This window comes from Fusarium subglutinans (genome assembly GCF_013396075.1).
Source record: "Fusarium subglutinans strain NRRL 66333 chromosome Unknown NRRL66333_c0000008, whole genome shotgun sequence".
Lineage (NCBI taxonomy): Eukaryota > Fungi > Ascomycota > Sordariomycetes > Hypocreales > Nectriaceae > Fusarium > Fusarium subglutinans.
Window position 1 is genome coordinate 141611 of NW_023502071.1, and position 11902 is coordinate 153512.

Sequence of the window (11902 nt, forward strand, 5' to 3'; positions counted from 1 at the left end):
TGAGCGAACCGGCCGGTAGATAGGATTGGTGCAGGGGCAGGCATGCTTTCAATGCCACCCTACAAGCCCTAGCCTTGCGAAATATATCGGAGAGGGCCCGAGTAGTATTTCGGGTAGATCCCGAGACACTCGGACATCAGTCGCTTAGAGGAAAGTGCAGCGCAACCTCGGATCAGTTTCATTCGGGAGTTGGCCTTGATTTCCATCTCCAGATTCCCAACGTATCGATGTGACTCGCCTGAATCCCTCCAGACTTGTACTGCAAAGTGATATATGAAGGTTGTTTTTCATAAAGCAACGGACTAGATCAGATCCAACATGTCGGACTTGCCAAGACTTTACTTGGAGTGGCTGCCCAGCCTATACGGTCGCCACGACTGCTGTAGAGTTTCTTCCAGTTCGGGCTATGTTTGGCGACCGATTATCTATATGCTCTCCCGATATAGCTAAGCCTGCTGAGGAGGAGGAGGAAGACATCTACGGCATTCTCCATCGTTTGGTCGCCAAATAAATTCCTTCTTGTTGTCATATGTCGGTCGAGATGTCGGAGGACTTGCGCAAGGAAAACCTTGATTTCGTGCCTGGTAGATCAACTCTCCAGATCATTTGTATAGCCAGTGGCGAGCAATTATTGCTTGATAACCCGAAGTTTCTCAAGACCGAAGTATCCGACTCGCCTTGCCATGGCCGTTTGTATCCGTCCGAGATGGCATAGGAAGCTTGCTTGCAACGTCCGCAGGCCACGATCAGACCCCGAGTCCACGCCGTCAACGGGGACTATCATAAGCATAGCAGGTTATAAGCACAGCCTGTGAGGGGAGCATCTATCAGAATTCACAGTTTCTTTAGAGCAAGCGGCCACGCTATTCGGATGACCCGGAGCTGGATGATTCTGAGGTGATCAATTCAAACTCACGCACACATGATCATCTGGGGACAACATGATAGTGGCATACATCGCCAAAGCGATTTTTTCACAGCTTGCAAGCCTTTATGCGCGCTCTGGCAGGCCATATTGACATTTGGTCGCTGCTGGTCATTCACTACCCGGTACTCTTTTGTGATGAGAAGAACATTACAAATCACAAGACCCAAAGGTCGTGAGCTAGCCAGGCCCTCATATTCAGAGTGCAGTATGATAAGATAGCATCTTTGGGCGATGGCCGTGTTGGATAACGCCATTGAATGATGCTGGGTCGCCGAGCGGGACAGTCTCATATTGAATCAGTTCATATCAAGAGCTCCTCAAAGATAGCTCCAAAGGGGGGAGGATGGCCGGGCCGTTGCAAAGGCCAAAAAGTCAAAGTCTGAGTTTAGCTGCTCAATTATTCATCGTCAGGGCCTTTGTAGTCACTTGATATATCAGTGTTAGCCAAAACTATACGAGATGCAACAGACTCTTCGTGATGGTTTTGCCCGAGGCCTTGTCCGCACCAAAGCATTTATTTAGTCCAGCTTCAGGCCGAAAGGACCAAGCCGCGAACGACGAATCCGATAGAAACATTGTCTAAGTAAGAGTGTTGAAGGTTTTATAATAAATTCTCACGCACCAGCGGCATTTCGGTATTATAGCCGGCGGTCGGTATTGTGCGACTCCAAATCCCGCCTCGATTGGTCTAGCGGCTGATGTTGGATGCTCATCACTTACTCCAACTTGATCAGATGACGCAGCCAGGTTGCATACCAAGCCTCAGCTTCCCCTCAATCAATGAAAACCTACCAGTTTCAAATCATAGCAAAACAACCTCATAATCCAAAATGAAGCCGTCGCCGTTTACGTTTGACCCTCGTGCTGATACTCTACTCATTCTGCAAAACCCCAACGCGCATCTACAAGAGGAAAATGAGATCCAAGTGGACTCGGAGCCGGAGTATGAACGGCTTGGGGCCGATGAGGCGGGGTTGATGGAAACAACAAAGGTCCGACGCGATTCACCGATGACTCTGGACAATGACCAGAGTTATCCGAGAGGCTATTTAGAAGAGGGAGGGTCGACTCAGGTCGAATTCCGAGTTTCATCGAGACATCTGAGTCTTGTCTCACCGGTTTTCCGGGCGATGCTGGAAAGCCAATTCAAAGAGTCTCGGCCAAATGATCAAGGGCTCTATGAGCTGCAAGCTAGTGAATGGGATGCTGAGGCACTCGTGATCTTGCTCGATATCATCCACGGTCACCATCGCGAGGTGCCGAAACGGATATCAGTAGAGACGCTCTCACATATAGCAATTATTGTCGATTACTACGGCTGTCACGAGATCATGGAGCTGGTTTTCGCTGCTTGGGTGAGCTATCTCGGACCGCCTGAAGAGTTTGTCAAGCAGGATCCGATGCGCTGGTTGTTTATTTCTTGGGTCTTCAGGCAAGAATCATTATTTACAACCGCGACGAAGATGTTGCTGTTATACGACAACGGCAAATACGTGGTTGACCTACCAATACCCCAGCCAATATTAGGTAATGACGCGCCAAAACATTCCTTCATCGATGATACTGATAATCCACAGATAAAATTGACGACAACCGTCAATTCGTTCTCAATACTCTCTTCGGCCATCTCTACAATCTCCAACAAGATCTCCTCGAAGGCAAAGCCGGCTGCTCAGAAACATGCGCCAGTATGCTTCTCGGGTCGTTGATGAAGCAGATGCGAACAAGAGGTCTCACGCCTGTTAGACCATCGATGCCATTCGATGGATGGAGAGTTGAAGACGCGCGTAGTATGATTCTTGGCTTTGCGGCGCGGCCTTGGCGCGTGCCTGGAAGATCCACGGATCATCCTTGTACATTGAACAAGTTTTTGTTTTCACGCGTCAGTTTGACACTTGCACATGCGAAGGGTCTTGAGTTGAAGGATTTTGAAGGGAGTCCTTGTGCGTTGTTTCAATCTGTGAGCTCATAGTAGCACAAGTGTATTAACGTCAAGTACGCTTGATACATTGTTCATCAATGTTGAAACATATGGTCAGCGTGTATCATAGCCTAGTTGAAGTTGTGCAATCCTAAGACAGGGCTTACTAGATTTTTGCAAGTGATATTGCTCATTATATCTATTAAAGGAACCCTGTCACGACTTTTAATCTCCAGAGTGGAAGAAAACCAGCATGTTTTGGGTCTACCATAAGACCATCAGCTAATTAGATTTCAGACAGGCTGGAATAGATAAGTATATATATCAGAATCTACAATTACAAATTACATATAACCCTGAGGTTTTCTCTACTTAGCTACCTTTGTTAAATAGTATATCAAGACAAAGTATAATAGCTCTTGTGTCTCCTATAGGGTATCTGAGACTACTACTACGTATGAGAAAACAAAAAAGACAAGCGAGGCTGTTGGGATCGTATTTAACGCGGCTTACCTTACTAACCGAGTTTTGCCCCCGGTTCAGGGGTTACGCTATTCCCAATCCGATTAGTCTAATCGGGTGTAGAGGTGGTGAACTAAGGCAGCCGGGATCTTCCGCAGTGGAATTGGGATGAGGCTGCAGGTGTCTCGTGTGAACTCTTCGGTGCACAGCTTTTGTCGTACGATACAACTTCTTTTCGTGTTTTCCCGTTGATTCAGAGCGTTTTTGCTTGACGATGAGCGCTATCTAGAGACTATTGCCTAAGACATCAATAACCGTTTTTGCTTTTTACTTGCCGAGATTGGAGCTCCATCTTTCAGAGCCAGCTAGTTATGCATTTTGTTACAGCTGAGCTCCAGGCCCAATGAGAACCCGATATCTAGCCCCGTATAGGACTAGGTCCCAGCGCCACTAGCCCCCTTACCTGCAATTTTCTGGCCTGAGCTGCAATCGTCAGCGCAGCAGATACGGTTTGCAACTCTCCACTGCAACAATCAATCAATCAACAACAACAATCTCACTCTCTTTGCGCACACTCAACGACACCTTGTGAGCCTCATCAAGTGATAGGCGCGCAAGCAGCAACCACTATCCAAGGACTCAGCGCACTCTTAGCATGCTGATGCGATAGCGCGACCGACAGAGGAGTCAGCCAAAATGGCAGGCCAGGAGCCTCTGCGACAGTTTCGAGATGTCAAAGATGCCGTCTATCGCTACGATTCGGTTTTCGCGTCAATCAAGTCGCCAACTGAGATTTACGAGGAGAAACTGAGATCACTTCAAGATCGCATCGCGCAAATATGGTCTGAATTGCATTCGGCGCCGCCGGACCAAACATCCCGGCTTCAGGACAACCTGATTGAGCTGGCCGGCCAGAAGAAGGAACTGGAAATCGATCAAAAGACCAACATTGAGCACTATGAAAGAGTTCACGCGGAGAAGCTTCGGCAAACCATGGACTCGTTCCGCGACCATCTCTTTCAACTCATGGGAGCATCCAGCGTACAGTCTCAATTTCATATGACGCCTGACACTACGAGGCTTGGGACTGATCGAGTTGAGAGCGCGCCCGTGGAACCCGCGTTTCCTGAACTGACATCTATCGTCCCTGTTTCTGCAAATGATGAGATGGATGATGGACCCATGTTTGACGATAACCTGATGGATGACACTATGGAAGACGGTGCTGATCACGAACCTGCGGAAGACATCTCACCCCAGGAGGACAGTGTGATGCAAGAACCTGTCGAGACCGAACCTCATCACGAAGAACCCATAGAAGAGCTTACAGAAAACCCAACAGAAGACGAACCTTTCGAGGCGGCACCTACCAACAAGGAACCTACGGAGGAAGAAACCGCCAAAGGGGAAACTGTTGAGGAACGAGCAGAGGAAGAGCCAGCGGAGAGAGTGTCCGCCGACGAGGAAGCTGGCGCGGACGGTACTGAAGAGCCTGATGACCACCAAGCTACAGAACCAGAACCAGAACCAGAACCAGTCGAGAGAGAATCTGTTGACGATAAGCCTATTGCAAGCAGGACTCGAAAGCCTCGCAGTCGAATAAAGGAATCGAGCCGCGACAGCGCTGCCCGCCAAAATATTTTTGCTCGTCAAGCCAGATATACCTTCAGTCCATCGCCGACTCCGGCCGCTGAAACCATTACGGTACAAGCGGACGAGTCTGATGATGAAGAGGACGATGAAGGTGATGACGAAGAGGGGGATGAAGATGAGGACGAAAATAAGGACGAAGATAAAGACGAAAATGACGACGAGAATGACGACGAAGACGAGGAAGAAGACGAGGACGAATCGGAAGAAGACGATGAGGTATCTGAAGCCGAATTCTCCGAACCCGAAGAAGCCCCGCCATCACCACGACAAACTAGATCAGGAGGAGTAAGCCAATACACCTCCAGCTTTGTGTGATATGTTACTTACCCACTTTGTTAGACCAAACGCAAGGGAAACTTCTCGAGTCCAATGACCAAAACCAAACGCCAAAAGTCAGAACGCGCACCCTCTACTAGCAAAGAGAAACAAAAGGATGCACCAACAATAGAGTCAACACGACGACAGACTCGACTAAGTCAGCGACATCACGACCCGACAGATGCTGACGAATTCAAGGGAATCACTGACCCGAAATGCGGAAAGGTCTATTTGACGTACTGGGACAAGACCAAGGAATGGCTTGCTGTCCTCATTCTCCCAATGGGCAGTTTCGACAAGATCGGAATTCCTGGATCTATCGAAAGTTGCGGATTAGCTGACTCCCTTCCACCTTGTTACCAGTATGATAAAGTGTCCGGGGAATATACATGGGCTAAACCTTACGAGACTGGTAATTCACTCGTCAACGAGCGCATGTTTCCAGTCATGTACTTTGACGGTCGAGACTTTCCTAACAGGAGTGCCATCGACTGGATCGACGCAAAGGACTTGCGGAGATTTAACCCAAAGCTCAATAACGATATTCTTCCTCACATCAAAGAGGTTGAGAGATATCTAAAGGCTGACCCGGCCAGAAGAGTTATACAAGAGGATGAAGATGGCGAGGGAGTACCGTACAAAGAGCGAACTGAGTCACAAGCACCGAAACCAGAAGAACTGAAGAACAAGAAGAAGAAACGCAAGTCGAGTGAACAGAAGACTCCGGGATCCAGCAAAGCCAAGACAAATTCAAAGAAGCAGGCCCCAGCAGCAGACCCACCAGCACCAGTCGCAGAGGTTCAGAAAGTGACCCCTACGCCGGAACAAATGGCAGCACATAGGGCAGCAGCACTGAAGCCTCAGGTGCTGAGGATGATAGGCCACCATTATGGCTCGGACAAATCAAAACCTGCCAAGACCGCAGCCTCGAAGCCAGCAACGACGGCCCGTTCAAAATCAAATGAGAAAAGTTCAAATGGTCGGCCTGCATCGAAACCGCCCTCTCATGAGCCAGTAGGGTCGAAGTCATCGACCTCAAGGCCAGGAGCAACCAATCCTACGAGACCGGCGGGGAAAGGATCTAGTCAGCATGCAGCATCAGCCCACAGGCCATCGGGCTCGAGGACACCGGCTACTCCAGATCCCAAACCAACCGCCGCGAGGCCTGTAGACAAACAATCAAACCAGCCTGCTCCGAAGCCATCCGCAGCAAAGCAGGCAACAGCGAGACCAGCCGAGAAAAATGCAAGCCAGTCTACCCCAAAGCCGCCAGCAGCAAGGGCAGCGTCGAAACCAGCTGAGAAGGAATCAAATCAACCTGCACAGACTGCATCAGCACCGAGGCCTGCCGAGAATCATCAAACCAATCAGGCCCGGACAAGACCCAAGTCAACAGATCCGAGACCTCCGGCAACAAGGGCAACGTCAGGCACACGTGCTGAGAAGGAGCCTAGCCAACCTGTCTCAAAGCCGACGGCACCAAAGCCAACAGCGCCGAGGCCAGCTGAGAAGGAATCGAATCCACCTCCACCAAAGCCAACCGAACATCGCCCAAACAAGCCTGCTCAGACTAAGCCTCAGGCGCCTGTAACTGGTATGATTACTCGCCGTATGCAAACTCGGAATTTACAGCTAATGAGCCCCAGCGGAACCTGAAGTCTCTTCTCCAATCTTCGACGAAATTCAAACAGAATTTGTGCCTCAGGATGATGAGCCTTCTCCAGCTTTGGAAGACAACTCTCAAGCGGCCCCTATCCAGCAACAAGCAGCTCCTGTTCCACAACAAGCAGCTCCTGTTCCACAACAAGCTACTCCTGCACAGCAACAAGTTGCTCCCGTTCAGCAACAGGCTACTCCCGTTCAACAACAGGCTGCCCAGCCCAATGCTGACCCTCTGCCTCCACCTCCGCCCCCAGCTCCGAGAGTTCCAAGAGCACCATCAGCGCCGCCAAGGCACCAGTCTGTTCCGCAGCCCAGTAATCTTTCCCGTCCCTTGCCAGTACCTTCACCAGTGCCAAGGCCTGCAAGTACTAGGAATCCGCCACGGCCACTACCCGGTGAAGATGTCAAGAAGGAGAAGAAACCCATCATTGTTATTGACATTTCAGATGACGACTCAGACGGCGCTGCTGAAGAAAATGCCGCTGCTGCGCGCATGTTATCGCAACGGGCTTCCCGAGCTCAAGTTCTTCAACAGTTGACTGCCGCTCTGGCACAAGACTTAGTCACTAACCAACCACGAACGACAGCAGTCCAGCGTACTGACCCAGATCGACTGACGGCGGTTGACATCGCGCTGGCGGCACTGAGAGGGGATGGACCGTCGAATTCGTCAGCTAGACAGTCGTGGGACCGGAGACCTTACGATTCGACACATAGGCCTGTGCAAGGGGACGCTGAGAGGACACGTGGACCACTTTACAGCTCAACTGCGACAAACACGTCTCCGCCAGATCAGTATCGAGCACAAATGGCAAACACGGACCGAAATATCGGTAGGCAGCTTGGCTCTGGATCACTCCCGACCCCGCCGACCCAGTCGTTGTCGGGCCCCATGGAGATCGATAGCTATTCATCACGCCCTCCATACAGCGCAGGGCCGAGTCCAATAAGCCAAGCATATCGCCAGCCACATCCTGAGCAGTACTCACATCTGCAGCAGCCCCAGCCACGGCAAGGGCATGCTTCTCAACAACAGCTCCTGACTGACTACACGAATGCTGCACCCAGCCACCCAGAAAACTCATCTCGTCGGGCAAGTTATGACCAGACACCACGGATACCTGAACCTCCTCCCACGACTCAGTACTGGCATACGCAAGGGCGATTGCAGCAGACAGGCGATCCCCAACAGTCACAGCAGAATCAATATCAGCCAAGTCAGCAATCGCATGCTTCCCCTGTGTCCACTGCACCCTCGATCCAGTATCCAAGACCTGATGCACAGCAGCAATATCCGACTCAACAGGCGGCCCCATCGCAATATCAGAATACACAGTACCAGGCGCAGCAATCGCAAGCGCAGTCATATACCCAGTCGCCGCAAGCTTACCAACAACAGCCGCTGGTGCAATATCAACAGCCACAACCCGCCCAACAATATCATGATGCTCCTCAGCCAGCTCCAACTCAGCAGTATGACACGCAGGTGCAAACTCAGCCAGTTGAGAGATCTACCCAACGCACTCCTACTCTTTCACACCTGATGCACAGACATCTGCATGAATCTTCGCACCAAAACCGTAACCAGGTGCTGCCGCCACTTCCGCAGTCTTCTCCCCCCATTCCTTCTCCCCAAACCCACAACCAGTCATCGCATGCATCGCGCCCATCCTTCTCCAGCCCTTATGCCAGTACTCCGACACAGCCTCCACCACAGGCGGGCCAGTTCCCAAGTGTACCAACAGTCCTCTCGCAGCAAACTGTGCAGCAGACGGCGCCTCTCCGTACTAGCCACGAGTGGCCAACCGCATATCAAAGCAGCCAAGTTCAAGCACAGCAGGTGGGGGCATCTGCTGAACGGCCTTCTTCGTCTCAGTATCAATCCACACCCTCAAGCCACTCTCGGCCAGCGTCTGGCCACAGACAAAACGAACAGCGGCCTTCCTACCAAGCATCAACTCATAACGCATCTCAATCTTACGCCTCACCGCACTGGAACCAGCAATCATCAAGCCAGGCTTCGAATCTTCCTCTTCCTCGGCCACTCCCGGTCGATCCACAACTCCAACAAGATCCGAACGTATTGCCGCCCTTAGTATCGAGTAACAGGCCACAAGAACGACCAAACCAGTCTTCTTATAACCCCTACTCAACCATTGCTAGCAGTCCCCAGCGTCAAGAATCATTTTCTGCTGGAGCACATGCGCATCAGCTTCCTCGACCCGGGCAAGCAGGTGCTAGCTCGCCACCGGGATTCTCTCAAGCACCACCCCAACAACCAGCACCCGCAGCAGCGTATCACACAGCGCCACGTCACCAAGCTGAACCAGCTGCTGGACATGGGCCCTCAGCGACACAACAAGCAGCAAGCTCTCATGAACAACGGGCCCTACCTCCCCCACCAGAGTCTTCAGCACCTCCGGCATCACAGCCATCCGCGTCAACATCTTCCAATCAACAAGCTGAGGCCGGGTCTAGTTCGTCCCGTGATAAGCGAGACAAGCGTGATAAGCTAAACTCAGAGCCGCCGGGAAACACTCAGCAACCAGAACCAGCCAATAAGTTTCACCCATGGGTCCAAGTTGATCTGAACCTACCTCAAGACCCACCCGACTGGGGTGACTCAATGCCATTTGAGCTTGTAGAGTTTATCTCTGAATGGGAACGCCTTCGTTCTCTACGCCAAGGACTGGCAGGTCTACGAAACCACAAGGGCGGCCTCGAATGCCTGTTCTGCAATGGCCCTGAACGGGTGCCTTATGTCTATGACCGTAAGAACTATTTTGAGAAGCATCTCTTGCATCACTGGCAGAGGGTGAAGAAGCTTCATCCTGAGGGGCCAGACCCTACCCCACGCCCAGTACAGCGGCAACAGCAGTACGTTTTTCGGGACGGCACTGCAAATCTCAATATTTGATCTGGGAGTAAAAAAATAGGGAAAGATTATCGAGGTGTAATTGAATTTAATGAGGCGTTAAGTGTTGATGCATTTTGGTGTCAGACGGGAGGATGCACAAGAGTAGAGCTATCATCACTCTTGTGCCACACATAGTATTTGGATAGACATAAGACTGACTGATGTATTGGATATATGATCTAAATATTTACACATGGAAGATTATCTGCTCAGCTCAAAGCCAGCTAAACGCCATCAAGCTCAGCGAAACATGCATCGCCACAAGATGCCAAACTTATCAAATGTCTCGGTAGGCATTAATCAAAGGAGCGTTTAGTCCCTCGCAGTCTCAATCACGCACCGCAACGACGAGTGAGACTGACATCATCTACACGCATGTAAGCATACCGGAATCCACCTTCGCACTGGATCTCGAAACGCAGTTCCCCAGCATCACCGGGGTTCTGCGGCGTGAAGACCCCGTTCGCTCGCTGATACGTGTAGGGGCCATTTGCATCAAAGTCACTGCTATCGCCTATCTTTTTCCCATTGACGTAGGTGGTGGCATAGCAGCGGAAGTCAAAGGTATCGTACCCATTATTGCCCATGGCGATGTAGTATACCAACTCGTATTCGTTGTCTCCCAATGCGGGGAGAGCTTGAGAGAACGTGGTGGATGGGCTGTCGGAAGTGATGTGGCTCACACTGGTTCATGCGCTGTTAGTATAGTTTATAGACGAAACGTGGCAGTGGAAAAAGGTCGCTTACAGGAGGTTGGAGGGGGAACGCGGTTGCACTGTATCGAGGGCGACACCGCTACTCAAGTCCCATGGCCAAGCATTGCTGTTGCTATCATCGAAGCCGGGGTTGTAAAGAATCTGCTCTTCAAGACAAGGACCTGGCCCAACGGGACCAGCAGTGGTGGTCGTAGATTGCTCAGGAGATTGTTCGGCGGTAGTAGTAGTCAAGAAAGTGGTCAGAGACCCGGCGGTCGTCGCGGTGTCCGTAGCGCTCTCGGTGATGGTAGTGTCGATAGCATCCGTGGTAGCAGTAGTACCAGTGGCAGCGCCGGTGACTGTGGTCTCGGTCACGTCGGCAGTGATTGTTGACGATAAAGTCTCGTGAGAAGTCGCAGTCGTAGTCGTCTCGAAAATAGCTGTAGAGGACAGGGAGAGTGAAGAAACAGGCTTGCAAGGTCCAGCGCTAACACCGCTAAAAGCAAGAGCAGCAGCCAGAACTGCAACCAATTGACGAGCCATGATAAAATTGTAGCGAAAGGACAGTGCAAAGTAAGCACAAAAATGAGAGATCGACAGCAATAGACTAGAAATGTTTAGAGACAAGGTAACGAGGGATTGAGTCCCTCATAACTTAAATTTACGGTTATTCTCCCCTGATGCTAAAATCGTTGATTTGTGCGCCACAAATGAGATATTGGCTTTGGCGTTCACTACAGGCAATAGTTTGGTGGGCTGTGATGAGAGCTGAACTACGTTACAGGGGTTGAGTCGCTGTCGTGGAAGCCAACACAGCGCTAAATATGCACTAACAGTGATAACCCAGACAGACAGACCGCCTAGTCTAAGGGAGGAAAGAAAACCCAGGACCTTAATCCAAGTGAATAAAAGGTTTAGGTAGGTAGGTAGCCTGAATAAATTAGGGCCGCCTCCTTCACAGAGTCAAGTCATTTCAGGGTCGTGCCATGATCTCAAACCGCCAGATGCACCTCTTAACTAGTCGCTCAGGTCCAGTTTGTTGACCTCGGATTCTTTGAGGTTGGATCACGCGCAAGCCTTATGAGGCCATTCATTTTTGACACTGTTCAAAGGACCAGCTGTCAGACTGGTTACATGGTTGATGATTCACTTATATTTCCTTACTGCGACGTCGATCGGTTGCGTCGTTCATCTCATCTCCTTTGCTTTGATGGATGAGATTTCACTCATCGCCACTCCAGGGATGAACAATGGAAGTCAGCAGTGAGGGCAAGGGCTTTGGCCCTTACATCGATCGATCGGTCAAGTGGGAACATGAACAGTCAAAAATGCGCACAAAGGACAGA

General features: G+C 50.7%; 2 protein-coding genes across 2 annotated transcripts; one reads left to right on the top strand and one right to left on the bottom strand.

Moving 5' to 3' along the window:
* Positions 1-1758: 1758 nt before the first annotated feature.
* On the top strand, positions 1759-9861 carry FSUBG_1490 (uncharacterized protein; the record flags this gene model as incomplete). The annotated part of the gene is made up of 5 exons (XM_036679162.1): positions 1759-2455; positions 2506-2871; positions 3982-5249; positions 5304-6876; positions 6929-9861. 5 exons carry the CDS (start codon positions 1759-1761, stop codon positions 9859-9861), a joined length of 6837 nt encoding a protein of 2278 aa, XP_036542964.1.
* A 332-nt stretch (positions 9862-10193) lies between these two features.
* On the bottom strand, positions 10194-11099 carry FSUBG_1491 (uncharacterized protein; the record flags this gene model as incomplete). The annotated part of the gene is made up of 2 exons (XM_036679163.1): positions 10194-10545; positions 10609-11099. The coding sequence occupies 2 exons, from the start codon at positions 11097-11099 to the stop codon at positions 10194-10196; spliced, it is 843 nt and encodes a 280-aa protein (XP_036542965.1).
* Positions 11100-11902: the final 803 nt, after the last annotated feature.